The sequence below is a fragment of the Spea bombifrons genome, chromosome 9 (genome assembly GCF_027358695.1).
Source record: "Spea bombifrons isolate aSpeBom1 chromosome 9, aSpeBom1.2.pri, whole genome shotgun sequence".
In the NCBI taxonomy this organism is placed as follows: domain Eukaryota; kingdom Metazoa; phylum Chordata; class Amphibia; order Anura; family Pelobatidae; genus Spea; species Spea bombifrons.
Window position 1 is genome coordinate 20,608,822 of NC_071095.1, and position 18,595 is coordinate 20,627,416.

General features: G+C 43.6%; 1 protein-coding gene and 1 long non-coding RNA gene across 2 annotated transcripts in view; one reads left to right on the forward strand and one right to left on the reverse strand.

The window, feature by feature from the left end:
• LOC128505190 (uncharacterized) overlaps positions 1–17,811 on the forward strand; it is an 88,908-nt gene extending 71,097 nt beyond the window's left edge. Inside the window, exon 3 of the long non-coding RNA XR_008355544.1 lies at positions 17,462–17,811. This is a non-coding gene — a long non-coding RNA (uncharacterized LOC128505190). The remainder of the gene's footprint in view (positions 1–17,461) is intronic.
• Positions 1,424–18,595, reverse strand: part of CADM3 (cell adhesion molecule 3) — a 104,029-nt gene continuing 86,857 nt past the window's right edge. The window contains exons 6-9 of the mRNA XM_053475497.1: positions 12,632–12,722; positions 11,740–11,912; positions 3,005–3,130; positions 1,424–2,012 (exon numbers count right to left, since the gene is read on the reverse strand). Coding sequence (XP_053331472.1) covers positions 1,894–2,012; positions 3,005–3,130; positions 11,740–11,912; positions 12,632–12,722 — 509 coding nt within the window. The 3' untranslated portion in view covers positions 1,424–1,893. The remainder of the gene's footprint in view (positions 2,013–3,004; positions 3,131–11,739; positions 11,913–12,631; positions 12,723–18,595) is intronic.

The window sequence follows — 18,595 nt, forward strand, 5'->3', positions numbered from 1 at the left end:
TGGTAGTACGAACCCCGAGTACTTATCAAGTATCTTCTCAGTCACTGGGGAAGACCTAAAAGATTTTGGGGCTTCTATACTGCCCCAGAGGTATCATTATGTATAAATCTATATATATAGTACCCCAACCCACCTGCAAAACGGGGGCTGTACTTGAATTCACAAGCTTGTGGCACATACATGTTTTACATTCATAATCAATTTGCAAATGTACAAAGAGAACCAAACACAGAACAGAAACACTGACCGTCACCCCCGTTTCACCCCTTTCTATCCAACCGTGAAAAGGTTAACGGATGCTCCTCCTATGTACATATGTACAAGGGCACTCAAATTGCCCCGGGGGCACGAAAAGGGTTAAACATTTATTTTAATAGATCGTATTAAAATGCTCAAATAACCAAAATTAGTATTATCGGCAGTGGGTTTTACCTTTTAATGGCTGTCATAAATATCGTCTTGATGTTATACAAGGCAGTTAACTTACTTTATACAGAGGTACGTGTTCCGCACGGAGCAAACTCAACATATGTACACATGACTTAACATGCAAGGCTTTGGATTTGTATATATAGTGTATATACATTCACACGCGCATGGATATATGTTAAGAGTCAAAGTAAATATATTTGTGTGCAGTTACACATACAGACGCGCACAGATATAAATATATACATACACACACACGTATACATACTTATTTCCACGTACCGGATTCCCAAATATAGAAGACTAACACTTTCATTATTTAAAAAAAAAATGACAGATGATGGACAGTGCAGCAATCGCACGGCAATAAAGCCAATTTATGCCAAGCGTGATAAATACAGGAGACGACAATATAGAGATTTATTGGTTAATATTATTATGTCTGCCTCATGAAGAATGATGCATTCATTTGGGTGAAGCCGGGGCCCCGCGCGTGCTAAGTAGCGCTAAACTCATAAATCCCGTTATTATGGATCAAACCTGAAGGTGCCATCTGCTATCTTAAACATAAAAAAACATTGCCTTTTAACCATATAGCCTCCAAGCTGGTGGTCATTGGCTTGTTGGAATGGGATGACCCAACGCATGCAACGCCTCTCTATATAGACACCACTAAGCAAACTGCCCCCCCACCACCACCACGGTCAGGGGGCAAACGAACGGGAAGCATGTCATTCCACCAGACATTAAGATTCGAAGGTTCAAAAATATGTCAGACCCCACTGTGAAATTCACTAATCAAATTGCCAGCCTGGGTTATTCTAGCTCCTGGTCGATAACAGGTTAATATCCGAAAAGACCTTAACCTTTCAGTTTCAGCCCGGTACCCCATAGAGGCCGTGCAGCTTGTAAATGGAAGCTTTGATGATGGGGGTCCTACAAACAAGTCACTACCAAAATAGTTCGCAAAACGACAAGCCATCCTTGTAAAAAATAAAAGTCTAACCTACCTGCTTTATTTACCCGGCAAACAGAACAATCAACAGATTTAAATACCCTCTCACCCCGCGCCCCCCCCGGCCGACCCGCCCAACATTCCAACGTAAATTATAAAAACATAAAACTTTCTACACATTTCAGAAGGAAAGAAACAAAAAAATGTCTTAACTCACGATTATTATGTTTGTTAGATTAGTGCGTTCACTGAAGATATGTAGATTTAAGCAAGCAATTTTTTTTTTAACTTTTTAAACGTTTTTAGTAATAACTTTTATACAAGTTCATTTAAGAAGCATGATTTCTGCATTCACTGTCTCTCTCTCGTTCCGTGTTTCCGTCGCGGTCTCGTTTAGAGAGAGGAGTCTGCGTGTATCAGATTTGTCGAAGGTTGGTTTAAGTTTCCGGTCTGCCAGCGCTGTTGGTATAATGTGTTGACCTTGTTGCCGTTGAGAAGTTATCAGGAGCTTATATGAAATATTCTTTCTTGTCGTCGGACCCTCCTTGTCCACCTTCTGCGTTGATAATGGCCGTGTCGGCATCTGGCGCGTCATCTGATCCCTTTGCCTCGTGGGTAAGGTAAGTACCTGAGAAAGGACAGACAGAATACACTGCGGCTTCACCATTATGACCCTCATCTTTCGATGGTTACCAGAAAAAGTGATTTTTTTTTAAATGTACTTTCTCAAATGATTGTATGAGACAGCCAAGGGAGGGAGACGGGGCCTTGGAGGGGACAGAGCCCTGTCGTAAACGAGCATTGAATCTGCTGTTCAGCAAACCTACCATACCTGCGACTAACAATGCGACCCAATAAAGCTCCTGCTCCCTACCTATGACGTTCTTACCTGCTGACTGATCCCAACGCTTTCCCGCTGTGACCTCGGCCCGCTAAAATTAACGCGGATTATCTCTGCCTCTCGCTGTCAGTCGCGTCAATCTTTCTGACTTGACTTGTGTTTGCGGTCTCTCCCCCTACAAAACATGCTGCGAGGCCAGTACCGCTCAAACCAAACAGGACTACAGAGACCTATAGATTGCCCCCAGCCGGCCAGAGACAGCCGCAGGTGACATTCGGAAGCCTTGGCTACCTCGCACCGGCTGTGAACTCCTCGCTCATACATCAGACCGTATTTATAACGAGGAATACCGGAGCAATAAGTGTCAGCATTCCACTGGTTTCCACTATGCTTTACCGTACATCACAAATCCTCTTTACAGATATGGCTGATTGTATGTATTGTACGTGGAGCACTGATCACTCGGATCGTTTACGGGAAATAGCCAGAAGGACAGGGCATTTACTTGTTAATAAGATAAACTAACTTTGGCTTTTAGCTGCATCTTATACTTTAACGTAGACTCTATACATCACGTACATTGGAAGTGTCACTAACACAAGGAGAAGACAAAGACGTGTCATACATGTTCTGATGCCATCCAACAAACATCAGGGAGAATGTGAACAATTGTTATTAGTCTATATTCCGTAGTCTCTATTAGCACTGTAAATAAATAACCTGCCGAAGGTATCTTTGCCCCTAATCCAATGGACTAGGAGTTGGTTGGTGGGTCTTACCTTTGTGTCTGATCAGGTAGCGTCCAAGAACAATTAGCAGACAGAACAGGATGAAGGCGATCACAGCAACAACTCCTCCGATAACGGCATGGTCAATGCTTGATGTGGAGGGGATTGGACTAGGGTCTGGCAGAAGATAAGAACAAGGGATATTAAGGACTAGAAGAGATGAATAAATATACATAGCTATACATAACAGTATCAAACTTCTTGAAAGGATGACAGGACCCAAGGAAAAGCATGTTAAAGCAGCAGAGAAAGGAGGAGAAAAACGAGCAATCGAAGGACGAGGAGGAATGGAAGGACCTTACACAGAAATTAATGGCAAATAGAATGGCCAAATTGCTTTCAACAATCCAAAGTAAGCGCAATAACCTTTTGGAAAAAGAAAATAAAAAAGGAAACAGGCAGGAGACGACTTTGCGGAGATGGTGTGAAAAAGCACAAGTGGCAATATAACAGGAGAACAGCTCCATGGTGTCTGGACGCGGCACGCAGGATACATGGATGAGGAGCTCCATGCACAGCATATCATACATCAGGGCCTTCAGAAAATTCTCTGTGTGGCAGATAATCCCAATACTTCCTAGACTTGTGCCCCATTCCAATGACACCGGTCACTGGTGCCCCATTCCAATGACACCGGTCACTGGTGCCCCATTCCAATGACACCGGTCACTGGTGCCCCATTCCAATGACACCGGTCACTGGTGCCCCATTCCAATGACACCGGTCACTGGTGCCCCATTCCAATGACACCGGTCACTGGTGCCCCATTCCAATGACACCGGTCACTGGTGCCCCATTCCAATGACACCGGTCACTGGTGCTTTAACCAGCTATCCCAGTTTGGACAAACGGAATGGGAAATGCTGCATGTTTTGGCCTCTCACTCCTATATGAGAAGAGTACGGTTTCCACCCGCTAAGTTACATTAGGATGGAGCACCATTAGTGGGCTGTTCACCACTTTGATGCTGCTGTGGACTGCGATAGATTCTAATGGCACACAGATTTTTAGTGAAGGCCGATGATGACATAAATAAAGCGACCCAATCCTCGCGCATCCCAAACACGTGACTGTCTGCCTATTCGCAGAGCACACGTTAGGAGCGTGTGAAGGCTCGGCCTCCATTTTCACACACGTGCACACCTCCCACCTACAGTAAGGGAACGTGAAGTTAGTGGATACCTTGAGAAAATGACAAGCCGTCTGCGGATGGATTATGAGGTCAGGACGATGCGCGGCACACAGCGGGCGGGAGAGTACGCAGGTGGTAAGAGTGAAAGGAGGCATGGGGAGGGAAAAATGAGACATGGTAAAATGACAGACAACGGGTTTAGCAAGAGTGGCAGCAGCCAACAAACCCAGTGACACCGAATGTTATTCATGGAGGTCAGCAGGATTATTAAGGAAGCAGCTCTGCATCTGCTCGCGGATTATTCACCAGCTGCCGTAAAGCGAGCCTGTCATCTGGAAATATATCACGGGCCCCACATTTTCTTTATACAACCCGGCGTCGTTCCCTCTCCACACAACGATCCTCGGGAGCTTGCTAAAAACCTGATTACAAAATCCCCAAACTACCGTCGCATATTCAGTTCATTAGCATATGGGGGCGAGCGCTGACGGGATATGCTAATTAAGTGGCATTGCATGGAAATACTTGCAATCTTGATGACAGGCACTCTTTAAGGACTAGTGATAATGGCGTTTCAGATAAATGATGTCAAACATGTCACAAGAGCTGTGTGATGTATTAATGTAACAGAATCTATAACATTCAATCTAAAAAGCCATAGCAATCATGCTTCATATGCACGATACCGCCCCACGCACGGGGATTTTTACCCATCATTCTCTGTATAGTCAAACCACAAGTTTAGTACTTTTTCAGATTTTTTAAACCAGAAATCATGAAACAATATAAATTAGGAGCTGTGGTCTGGGGGATTATCCGGAACCTGTAATTGGAGTCCAGAAAAGGGCCGGCCGCTGGGGTATGTTACTTATCCACCTAGAAGAACCGGAAACCTACTTGGCAATCCCTTCTCTGGGTTTTACCTTACGCCAAATCTTCCACTTTTCCCAAATATCACATTTTGTTGTTCACTATATGAAATAAATCTAATGCCGATAAAACAACAAACAATATAGTCTTTGTGGGTACATGTGGGGGCAGCCATGACGGATATTTGATGGGTGCTGACCATAAGCTTGATCCAGAGCATTGCCCCAGCGCCCCACCCCACTTACCTCCTGGGCTGTCGTCCCTTATGGAGCACAAAGGAGACTGATCGCCCAATAGGGCGATCTGACCCCCATTATAAAGCATAGGGGCTACTCTCCCCAGGAATATGTAGCCATTACAACTTCTTGTTTCCTGGTTTTGGGAGACTATTCCTCCCCACTGTTACTCAGCCTCTGACGGCAGCCTTCCTGAACAATTTAGTTATATATTTTTGAAGGTCTGTTTCATGAAAAATCTTAAAATAATAAAAAAAAGGTGTAAATAAATCATTCCAATACATGGAGCTCACAAGATGGAAGACCCCACACTTTTTAACCATAAGATGTTGCCATGGGGACATGGCATGTGATATATATGCAACACTTTCCGGGGCTTTGTTACGACCCTTGGCAAAAGCTTCAAAGAGGTCACTCAGGAGATTGAAAGCATGGCGCATTTCATTTTAAATAGTAAATTATTAGACGCCATTAGTGGCCAAACAAGAACGAAGTATCGAAAATTAAGCAAATGGAAAAAAAATGGGAATAAGACTTTAAAAAAAAAATAAAATAATCCATAGTCATACAAGCTTTTAACACTCCTAAAACGGCGGCGTTCCATTACATTAGACATTTTGCCGGTCTGTGGTTATATATAGAAATAAATATACTTTACTCCCACATAATCCGTCCACTTGTGCACCGCTTGACGCCAACGAAACCGATAAGGCTCGTGAGCATTAGGCATAGAAGCTACATTTTAAGGAACTGCTGAGCAAAGATGGGCCGGCGGTTACATTTCTGGGCTAAATGTAATGATAAAAGCTGCCTTTAAAAGCTTGGGCTACCGGAGAACCTCAGATGAACTCGGAATAAAGTGATCGGCCCTCTCTGCGGTCATAAAGTTTAGACCCTAGCCTTTCCTCGAGGGCAGGTGAATACTCCATCGTGTCCGCTAAATGGGAAGAAGGAACTGAAGGTACGGAGGGAAACAATGTTTCAACTTCTTAGGACCAACATGGCTGGCTGGGTGCACTCAAGGTATACGGCCTAAGTCATGGGCTTTTACTAATCGCATGCTGGCTGAGATATACAAACCGTGGCGATCACGTATCGTCACAGAAACATTTAAATACTTAGAGATTTTATTTCAATGTTGGAACAAGAGCTCAGAATCCAGGACTAGAAGAGCAGAGGCTTAGACGGAATGTAAAAAGTTTTACTTCTCTGAGAGGGTGGTAGATAAATGGAACAGCCTCCTAGCAGGAGTGGTATACGTTAATACGGCAGTCTGATCTGCTGGCCAGCCACGCTTCGTGAAGGTTTCTAGATTTCGGAGTTTTGATATTGTGAAATTTTCTGTAATACGAGGCATGACCAAGGCCGACGGACTAACATCTAAAAAGGGAGTCCTACTGAGGAAGAAATAACGTGTTCCGAAAACACTCCTCAATTCCTCAGCAGCCCTGTGTAGGTAACAATGAGACGCCTGGCCTTTCTGGGTACGGTCCGCGGAAGACGCTGGATCTATTACACCTTTCAATCTACAGACAGTATTTAAGGCGCATCTACGGCCAGATGAATTCTGAATGGAAGAGAGGGAGGTTCAACTGGAAAGGGGCTCATGGCTGCCGGCCCAAAGCCTGACCCCATCATTCTTCCACCCCATCCCTCGTCACAGTCTGCAAGAGTATCAAGATATACAGCGTGCCGGGTTATTATGCCAGCTCAGGATTTGCATCCAATTCGCAAATCAGTTTCTTTTTTACTCACCGTGGGAAGCAAAAGTGTGAGAACCAGTGATTTTAGGCACACCGCTACAAACAGGACGGGGTTAAACAGGATTCACGGTAATAACTCAAGCAGTTTCCCGGTGGCGCCCTCCCCTGCATTTCTTCCATTGATTTTTCTGGAGGGGGCAGAAATAACTCTTTAAATTAAACAATTGTTGGACAAATTAAATTCTGAAAGCACTTGGAGGGAAGCGCTATTAAATCGATGCCAACTTCTCGCTGTTTAATACACAAACGTATTCAAAGAAAAGAGGTTTTGTTCTGTTGATTAGCAGAGCGACAGGAAACGGAGCCGGGGGAAATTGATTATGTAGTATGATGATCGTTGCATTGGTTCTAATTAGGAAAAGCAGTAAGATAGGACGGGGCAGCCAGGGCCTGATCTAATGGGATTTTTGTTTTGGTTTGATAACCCAAATGGGTTCCTTTATCAGGCCTACACATAACAGGGTCGCTTCGATACACAAATTATTTGCCGAGAGTCTAGGCGTGAAATGAAGAGGCTTGTGTGCACAAGATTTCTTATGTTCGAGGAAAGTGTATGCGAGGTGGCACAGTTTGTCACCGTAAATTTTCTCTTTTCGTCTTCAAAGTTCTGAATGTGATGGAACGCCTAATTAACAATAATTATTTCTATGTATTGTTTCATTTATAATATCCATTTATCATCCCCTTTGTGGGCTTCCAGAATATTTTATTGCTCGTATAAACACCACCAATAACGATATGTTCTAGTGCTGCGCCTTTTAAATCATCCTGTGACATCCCCACATAAACACGCTTTAAAGCCTCGGATTACTCCATATCACCCCTTTCTATAACTCTTTAGGTCTTTATAACTTTTTCCTATATCTGTTCCCATAATGTCCCCACATTAGCTCTATATAATATCCTTGCTATTGCTCAGCAGCCCTTCCCCATCACGTACTACCCCTATAGAAACAGAATTTGACAGCAGATGAGAACCATTTGGCCCGTCAAGTAAAAACTAGAAAAGATTGAACCCGCAATCAGTCTTTGGTCCCGTCTTGATGTCACGCTAGCCATATGCCTATCCGATGAATGTTTAAGTTCTCTATTAGATCCGCTGAGAGGCTGCTCCACTTCTCTTATTAAATGGATGGAGGGAGAAGCTTATCCCTGTTTACGGTGTCCAAAAAGGTATTTGTTTTGTTCTGGAGGGAAGGGCGGCCCACTGGTTGCCCCCCTAAAACAATTGTCCTTTATTTTATACATCGCCCACAGAGGTTCTTAGCGGACAAAGCAAGCGTTTGGCCCAAATGTCCTCCATTGTCTAGGTTTACCCAATGCTGTTGTCGCCCTTCTGCCCCAAAACATGGCAAGAAAAGCTTGGAATCTAATATCCTATTTCCAGAGCAGCGGCGGAGGGTAATATATGGAAAGTGGATGGTTACGGATTCCCCTCGTCCGTCTCGAACGTCACATCCACTCACCCACTGCTGTCATTAACGCTCAGCTGTCAAGGTCGGGGACTTTTCAGCCCCTTGCGATGATCCTCATTTAACACGAACTACCCCTCCCCTGTTTCCCCTGAAACACAGCGAGCAGATTAAACATGTAATCACAGTCTCCTCCAATCAAGTTATTTTCAAACAAATTGAATTGATTGCTGATAATTAAACTCCGTAATTAAATTATTCTTTCATAACACGCCTTAACGTCTCCATTTGCGGTCGAGTTCTTCATCTCCGTATATCCTCCTCCGATAAGACTGTTTGTAAACGTATGAACGTATATGGAGATGGTTCGCTCGGAATGCCTGTCTTTTGATGCTTTGTTTGGCTAACGCTGGCAGTATAATTAGTTTAAAAAGAGATAATGAGAAAGAATGATAATTACCAGGCAACATAAAAATTAAACGGTTCAGGGGAAATTGGAACTGCCCTCATTTTAGCACCGGATACAAATGGAGCTTCTGAAAAATAAAATACTACATTTCTAATTAAAATGGAAAGGTTTTTTTTTTATACGTAGGTTTCGTCCCGTCCATGCGACGTTCACACGGGGTCAGACTCAAACATTTCTTTGGGGAACTTTGCTATAAATTTGTTTTTAATGGGTAGCGCTTTAGAAAATGCCCGTTACTGGTACATATTTTCAAGTTAAAGACCAATTTTCATGAAATATGATGTCTTTCAATGGCTGTTTTATTTGCAAACATGGTTTTTATGTAGTCCACTATATAGCAAAGCTTCATCTGGCTGCATTTGTATAAACCTTAGAAAGGTCTGCATCCCGAGCCTCTTGGAGGAGCAATGCTAGCGATCACTACTTCTCATTGTTACAGGAGCTCCAAGACTATTACGCAAGGTTCTAGAAGCTTTAGTAGGAGGCAACCAAACTGTGAAGTTGGGTCCAAGTCAGCAAAAGTAATAAGTTATGCAGGCTTTGCTCAAACCTCTTCTAAGATTAAAAAAAAACATCCCTAATATCTAGAAATGAATGATATTTGGGAAAAAAAAAACACTGTTAGGGTTTCTAAGGAAAGCAGGACACATGCAGAATTGTGTAGGGTTAAAACGAGGCATTTCTGAGAATAGAAGGCATCTGAGATAAACAAAATATTACAGGGAACCGATGAAATCTTTGAGGAACGGAGAGAAAGGAAAAGAGGCGGAGGAGGAGATAAATGGAGAGGGGAAGCTGGCGGTAAGATAAGAACAGCCAGGGAATAGCGCATCACCGAATGGAGAAGGTCCGACCTTGTACCTGCGATAAGACTTCGAGGCAGGAAGCAACCAGGGATTAAACAATTGTCTGGGTTCTGGTGCTACATGGATTTTATCCTGTCCTCCTGTATTATTATTTTAATTTCTTCCACCCCAACTGGGGCCGGAGAGTGCAACAAAGAGTTGGCTTTTTTGTTATCAAGTTTCTTGCCAAAACGATGGTTCAGAGAGTGCTAACAATCAGAAGCACCACGTTGACTGGATCGTTTCAAACACCGCAGAAGATACCGTGGGATGGGATGGAAAGAAATTGGGATTATTTTTTTTTCTTTAATCAGAAAACCCAAATTGTGACACAAATGAAACAGGATTAAGCTTTATCAGATTTATGGTTATGGGGGAGGAGAGAGGGACAGGAGGGAAAGCAAGGACAGAAAAGAAAAAGAGAATGAGAAATGCAAAGGGGGGGCAAAAAATGTTGAGGTCTAAAATAGTGTCTGATAAAGTGAAATGTTAATACTGGGACCGGAATACAGTTAGAATACATGGATTGAACGCGTATATGAACCTGCGCGGGTCAGCTGGGATGGTATGGTATCAGCAGATACATTACTCTCGGTAATAGAAAGTAAAGCCGGGTCCACTTGAGGAGCCATCAACTCTTATTTATCAGGAATCCCAATATAGTTTCTAAGAAGTAAATCATCTTCCTTCACCAAAGGTGCTCTAAAGTAGAGCTTAGCAAAATCTCTAACCTCAGAGTCCGAATCGGATGGCAGATCCTTGCCCAGTAAACTAACTCTGGGCATTTGTAAATTGCTTAACTTCCGAGCGTACCAATACCCCAGCCTCCAAGTCAATTTCAAGGGAACCGTGATGGAGTTAGTCTGACTGCGAGAGGTTACATACTATGGAAGACTAAGCCGAGGGACTACACCGATTCCAACGAGCCTTGTCTTTATTATTGTGTTCTGTCCCTTTAAACAAGCAGCGGGGGGAGAAGTTTCTGTCAAAAAGAATCAGAAGAGGACAGAAGATATATATATATTTTTTTTACTGGGACCACATCCCCTTCAGAAGACGATGACGACTGGCAAGAAAGACTCTTTTATGGAACCTTTTAAAGCTCCGGACACCGCCTCTAGGAGGCATCCATCAGATCCGTGGCAGACAGACACAGAGGCGGCTTCCTCCAGTAGTGTTGCCATTTAAAACCTGTGGTGATTAGGGACGCCTGCGTGCTGCACGGTCGTCCCAGACACCTGATTGGCCGGTCTTTCCGGGAAGCTACTGCGTCTCCCAGAGGCTCATCCTTACAAAGTCTACGTGAACCAGCAATTTAACAAAGCAAAGGGGGAGATAGATGTAAGCTAGGCTTGTAGCCCACATCTATTAAACGATTAAAATCGGAAGATACCATTACGCACGTAAAGCATAAAATGCGAGATTTGGGAAAAGTGGCAGTTCTAAGAATAGAACCATTAGCAGAAGATATGTTTCCATCGGTTACTGAATGAGGAGGGTATAACGTCCAGTCAGGACACTAATAGTTGTCTACAGGTGACCATTTGGAAGCTTGAAGTGCACACTCAGGAGTTAAAAGGGGAAACTCAACCTTTTTTGGAGGGAAATCTCACCAAGGAGACACAAAGTGAGTTCTATGAAATCCAGCGGAACGGCTTCTCTGGGCTTTCAGTAACAAATTTTCTTTGAGTAAAACCTGCAGGACTTCCATAAGTGTTCAGTGACTTACTCATTTAGTAAATGTAGAATATGTGAATTTACCCATAGCCTATAGGTCTACATATTGTATCCTATTTATCAATCTTACCACTGATAGGCTAATAAACCTTTATCAAAAACCATACCCTAACTACAATTCCTATGATCCACTGTTGGCCAACATCAGACTGATAGAGCATCACCTTAATGCTACTGTCCTGTAGGAACTTTACAGACGAACGAGACCCCCGATACATCATCGCTGTGCTGAAGGCAAGAAAGCAGAAGAGGATTTCCTTACCGTTTACGTCCAGCTTGTACTGGGTGCTGTAAGTCCCCAAGCGGTTGGACACTTTGCAGATGTAAGTTCCGCTGTCAGTTTTGTTTAGCTTGGTAAACACCAAGGTGCTTCCATCGTAGGCTGCGGACGGAGGGAGGTCTCCGTTTTCCCGCTCCCAAATGAAAATTTCAGGCCTGCAAAGGCGGCAATGAACAGACGTTCAGTAAAATATGTGGTTTATGGGAATGGGTGAAACAAAACATTTTGCTCAATATCACTTATCAAACAGCCGATGAAATAGAATGACAAATGAACATTCTGGTGGCCCCTCTTCAGGAGTAAAGCTACTACTGACCACTCGAGGACAAACCCAGAAGCTTCCAGGCATTCTAACCCAGGCTGGTCTCGTATCTCCCGCCTTTCCAACCCTCTCTAGGACAGAAGATTTTTTTCTTCCCCGGCATGGTCCAACCTGGTTTCACACGCAGTCACTATTGCACTATATTACACTATACTACACTATATTACACTATATTACACTATATTGTATTTCATAGACAGGCGAGATTTCCTGGCTACAGCATAAAAACGAGTACATTTTAATTCATCAAAGTACTCACATTTGCATGTTTTAAAGTATAATTACAAAAAATTGGACAATTATCGTAGGAAACGGTGGGAGGTGTGAGAGAGAACGTGTAGAAGAGCTCAGTTAGAAGGGGAGGGGGAAATGCGAGTATTGCCGGGGACGGGCATACAGACTGTCAGTGAGTGCAGTTTGAGAGATACGCAGACAGAAATGACATCTCCAGTTGTGAGATTAGGCAGTTTAAGCAACATGGGCTCTATCCTCTCTCTGATGGAATGGTTTACCGGCCCCAGCTACGGGCATCAGTGTTATAACCCGACTCACTCTGGATTGCCGTAGGCATCACATTGCAACTGCAGCTTATCTCCTTCCCTCGGCATTTGTGGCCGGGACTCGATCCTTGCAGTGGGTCTGTCTAAAAAAAAAAAAAAAAAAAAAAAAAAAAGGAAAGAAAATAATTTGTCACAAATAACTATAATCCGTGCTTTAAAAAAATAATATAAACGTATACAAATCAAAAAGCAATTACCCCACGGACTTCACACAGACAGCCACAGAGCTAACAATCTATTACAACGAATTACCTTTTGTTGAGAACTTAAAGAATATTATAAATTTACTAATAGAAAATCCTTTTAAAAAAAAAAATTAAAAAAGGTACCAGAGAATATTCAGCGTTTTAATTAGAAAAATCACAACGTGTGTCTTCCTCATATCTCAGCTCATTGAACGAACGCGATTATAGGCTTTCATTTCTGACAATACATTTCTTGGTGACGAATGGCAAACGCTTGGCACGCTGAATCAAGGCTGCCGTCTCTTGTTGATGATTTGAAGTCACGCGAACAGTACACATTTTCTTGGGGTTCTCTAAGCATCTAGCCTGGGGCCGACGTTTTGGATTGCGGACTTGCCCAACCCCTAGAGTGCCAGTGTCTCTGCCTACCCAACGTTGTATCTACGGATGTAGCGTTGCGGGCTCTATATTGTCTAAGCCAGCTACAGATAACGTTACCCATGAGATTGGACCTATTACCGGTCAGTGAGGTATTAATCGGGATGCGCAAGTCCTCCAATTACAGAATGGTCATTGTATCTTGTTTATTGGGAAAGGTATCAGGCTGATGCTATCGAGTGTTTATATAACGTTTAAAATGAAACTCGCTTTCTGGTTCATCCGACTATATGCCCGGTTGGTCGTAAACCTTCTCCTAAACCTTCCACTAAATCCATTCTGCATTAGATATTTGCCTTCACACCTCCCCAGTCCTCTGCTAAGTGCCGATGCTTTATGAAGAACTGTATGGAGAGCCGCGGATAACTTATCCGATCCTTAACACTTTGGAACAAATACATAAATCTCCTGTTGTCAGAGCGGCTGGGGATAAGACACCGAAGACGCACGGCCAAATAAGGCCGATTTTTATCATACGCAGAAGCTAGAAAGTGTCAGGCTTTTGGGAAACGTGAGAAAATAGCGCATTACTCAAGGGTGTAGCGGCAGTCTGGGCGAGGACATGGAAGGCAAGCTGATGCATGTTTGGGGCAGAGAGGCGAAGTCATTGGATTTACAAAGTGAAATTTTGCACGTTGTATGTGCACTCGTTGTGGGCTAAGAGGCATGTTAAGGAAACGGTAAGTCTATAGCATGGGCTTTGGATAACCGTAGGAGCTTCAGAACACAGTTTGGTAGCCAACAGCTTGTTTCAGCTTTTATAAAAAAAAGGTGCAATATTCAGATATATATATATATATATATATATATATATATATAACAGTGTAGTAGGGCTATAAATCATTGAAAATGATCAGATCAGTTATCCCACAAAAGAACATCCCTGAAGGAAGATTATGCACTTTACTTATATTGTCCAGTGACCACGTCAAACCCAGCTGTACCTGCCTCATAAGAATTGGTAGCAGGAACTGAGGAAGGCTGGAAGGGTTGGAATGGAGGAAGGAAGGAAGTGAAAGGGGGTCAGAATATATTATAATAAGCCATAATGTTGCATAGAAAGTCTCAGTGTAGAGTTCAGACATCCATCTCTTAGCTTTACCACACAGTTTTAATCCCCAGATGCATAGCATTGCTTTTATCTGTATCAGAATGTCTACCAGCAGAGCTGTTACCAAGGGCTCTTGGTCCCAACCCTCACTGCTGACACATCCGCTCCTGAAGTGCACCCCCCACCTTGCGGGACCTGACCCTCTTGCATCATGAAGTAACTGCTCTTTCCTCAAGAACCACAGGCTTGGGATGTGTTCTGCAGCAACCAGAGAAATGGCTGACAAAGCAGAAGTGGCTTTTGTGAATGAATCCTTCGCCCATTTGCAAGAAATTTAATAGAGATGCCCAAGCACCTGTCACTGAGCTTACACATGAAATCATTCCCTGTTTCCTTTAAGTAGGTCTTTTGTTGCCGATTCTTCTGTAGATTCTTTGAGGAGAGGCTATAAATATGGGGCAATTACCTTGGAAAGCAATATAATATTCCTGCTGACTGCTTCAGTTTCAGCTCTGATCCGGAATCACTCTCTATATATCTAGCCTGACGTCAAAAAGATACCAAACAAGACACTTGCGTAATGTGTTGTAGAGTTCTGTCTTGTCGTTAGGTCTTCTACTTACGTAATACAAACCCCTACAATGACAGAGGCATGTGGGGGGGACAATTAGTGAAGACGTACGTTCATCAAGTTCAACCCTTCTGCCGATTGAAACTGTAGACCCCAATCTGATGGGTGCAGTGCAGCGGGTAAACTGGGCTGATTAAGGGTAATGCCCATTTCTGATCACCCAGCCCTCTTTCACACCTCCTAGAAAAGTGTCCTCCGTTGCACATTCGAAATGCCAGGAGGGACCGTGTTCTGTGACCCCCTGCTTGGTAGTTAGATGGAAGCGGGGCATCCACTGCAATCGGTTTATAGCCTCTCCTAGTATAGAAGTCAGACAGCAGAGAGGGGGCTTAAGAACAAAGGAGTTTCCATTAATATGTTGGCTTCACATTTTCATAACTTCAATTACAACAACACAGTCCCGTAACAGATTGAAGGATGACACCGACTCAGTGGGCGAGTCATGTCTGCTGCTCACGGAAAGCACAGAAGAGGCTTCTGACGATCCCAATCTATGCCTGATTTCTGCTCCAAGCACATGCCCTCCTGGCACCCATCATTAATGTGACTACATCTCCCTCCCACAGTACACAGGTTGGCTTTGACTTATCCCCCCGCCCTCCATGCCAATCATACCGAGTGAAAGCTCTTCACATCTTACTACCATGTGTTTATGTATTTCACTTTATGAAATGTTTTGTCGACACTTTGCAAAGCTCTACCCAATATGAAGCTGCTTTAACATTAAACACACAGGATGTGTCACATAGAACATTGGCAGGGGGCACTTTGTTTTATTTGCACCCTTTTTCGTTGTTTTTCCATTTATTGTATTCAGTTCTGAAGAAACCATCTCCAGAAGGATGCAGACATTCTGGAGAGAGTTTAGAAAAGAGCTACTGAAACGGAGGGGTCTCAATGTGCCTGGCTTGTTGCAGAGAGGACAGAAACATTTAAATACATAAAGAAATTTAACAAAGTGGATGGATGGATGGAAGTTTGTTTCAAAGGAGGAGAATAACATGAAACAAGAGCGTCAGATGGAATGCACCTGACCGAGGGGATAAGTGGAACAGCCTCCCAGCCAGTCTTTTACAGCAAGAAAAATGGGCAGACTAGGTGGGCCTAGGGTCTTATGTGCCGTTAAATTGCATATTTCTATGCTGTAGGCTATTCGGCAGGGGTCAGTAAGGTGTCCATCTCTCTGCCGTCTCTCCAGACTGCCCCCACTGGAGGAGCAGGGCCTGTTGGGGAGATCATGGATCTGCTTCCAACCAGCCCAAAATAAAGAGACAATGTCATAACCCAGCAACCAATAGAAAGGGGAGAGATAGACCGATAAAAGAGAGGGATAATGAGGAGGAGAAAGGAGAGAAGAGGAAGCTACAGAGAAAAGAGAAGTAGGAAGAAAAGGAGAGAGTGGAGTCAAATAGAAGGTGAGAGATGAGTGATAAAGAAGAGACAGGGAGAAAGAAAGGTGAGGTTCAAAGAGAAGGGGGCACATTATAGAAAAGGGGACACATTAGGAGAAAGGGAAGAGAGCGTTTGCAAGGGCAAGTAAATGTGTGGATGCAAGGACAAGTGTAAGCCAGGATGTTTGTGTGTAAAGGTAAGTGTGTGGGTGGGTGTGTGGATGGGCAGGCATTTGTAAGGGCGGTGTACGCATGTATTTTGACAGTCTATCCATTACTATTACTGTTTTGGAAAACTTACCACATCAGTGCCTATGTCTGCTTTTTGGGTAATCCCAGGCATTAAATGAGTTAACAGAATATACCAAAACATAAATACATCATATCTATATATCAAAGTCCAAAATATATTTAAATATGCATTCCTATTCACGTAGACATTAAGACATGCAAAGTGTTTAACCTCTTTCTAGCCAAGGAAGGCTGTGTCGCATTTTTGTCTCCTCTCACTGGGACTGAGGGGTGTTTTAGAGCATCAAGAGAATGGAATACCCCAAGCTCCCTGTAAAATAAAGATGCTTTTCAGCCTCCCGGGTCAATATAAATTGGCTAAGATCGCGCAAGCTGCTTGCACACGCTGACTATCAGTCACTTGGACATGGCTGTTAACTCCGAGGGAAATTGAATCGCTTATCAAACATCTTTCAGAGCAGAGAAAGCTGGCAGTCTGGCTTATATTCTATACCCAGGCACCCTCCAGACACGGCACGCATGAGCCAAAACCTGCCGTTTAATCAAAGAGAGATTTTAACCCCCCACCACCATTAAACAAGGGGTTAAATTTAATTTAACAGGCCAACACTGCCAATGTTCTACGGTAACACTGCAAGTGTCGGCCCTAGATAATACACATCCAGCCTTCTAGCCTAACTCAATTTATTGATTGCCAATAGCTTGTGCTTTTGAGGCTTAAAATTAAGAGACATTTTTAGGACAATGAAGCCTTACCTTCCAGCATTCCCATTGGTCAACATGTTTAGAGGTGCGGGTAACCTGCAATGATCCACCAGCCTATAAAAGCAGCTCCCATGTGGTCTAATAAAGCAGCGGTGTTCTGTTTTTATAGGCCATGGCCCTTGTGTGAGCCGTCATTGAGATGTCAATCCTGCAAATACAAAGATCAGAAGATCTCCCCTGGACGGCCCGGCAAGCTGTGATTTCAGTTGTATCTTTAGTTTTGCAGCAGAGACCTCAATTACAATTCCAAAATGGCCTCCTCGAGAGGCACTGAAGCCGAGTGCAGGCATACAAAGCTCTCCTTCAACGTGTCGCAAGGTGGTAAGCGCCATGACCTGCCCTGCATCTAACCACACACCCCTACAACTAAGGTGTCCCCATTTTGGGCTCCTGAAAGGTTAAGGGGTGTCAGTGGGAAGTCTTTTGATCTCTCCATTGAGTCCATCACCACCACTGCAACGCAGGACACCCACGTGGCCTGGAACAATAAAAAAAAACCAGACTACTTAAAACAGAGTGGTTGTAAGGCATGAGACGCCTTGTGTAGTTTCCGTTCTTGGGCTCCCTCCATTCCCCTCTGCTGCCAGAACCAATCAACTTAGAACAAAGAGGTAACTCAACTAAATGGATAAAGAGCCTCAATGGGGAGAAATAATCATGCAGATCCTGAGAGCAGGAAGTGACAGATTCATTTGACATAAATAAGATTTTTTGAAAGTTATTGAGTACACAAGACCAGCGTAACTCTTCTTGCCCGAGAGATTCTCTATGGTTGGATGTCCATAACATATATTGAACTGGGTAATGTGTAAGGGTCCATCTCCCGGTTATGCAAGTAAACCCTACAACAGCTCTTCCATCTCTAGTGATCCAAACGCATACACGTTCTGCGCTCTGGTGATGAGAGCAGGTCCACGTCGCATGGATTCTTTTGGGTTTTTGCTCATTATCCTCCGGAGAGTGAGGAAGCAGCATGGGGAGCGGCCAGATTATCGCGGATGCACAGCTAACGATCAATTATTTATAAACAGTTTCTCTGAAAGCCACGCAGTCAATAGAGCGCGCGTTTCACTGCCTGTAATGAAATCTCCGACATGCGTGTTTGGATAATATTCTGCGCGGAAATACAAACCTTACACTACGTTGCAGCTGGAGATTGTCACGAGCTTTAACACCTTCTATTTTTTATTCTTTTGTCACACATTCACTAATTAAGATGATACATCCCGTGAAACTTTCAGTG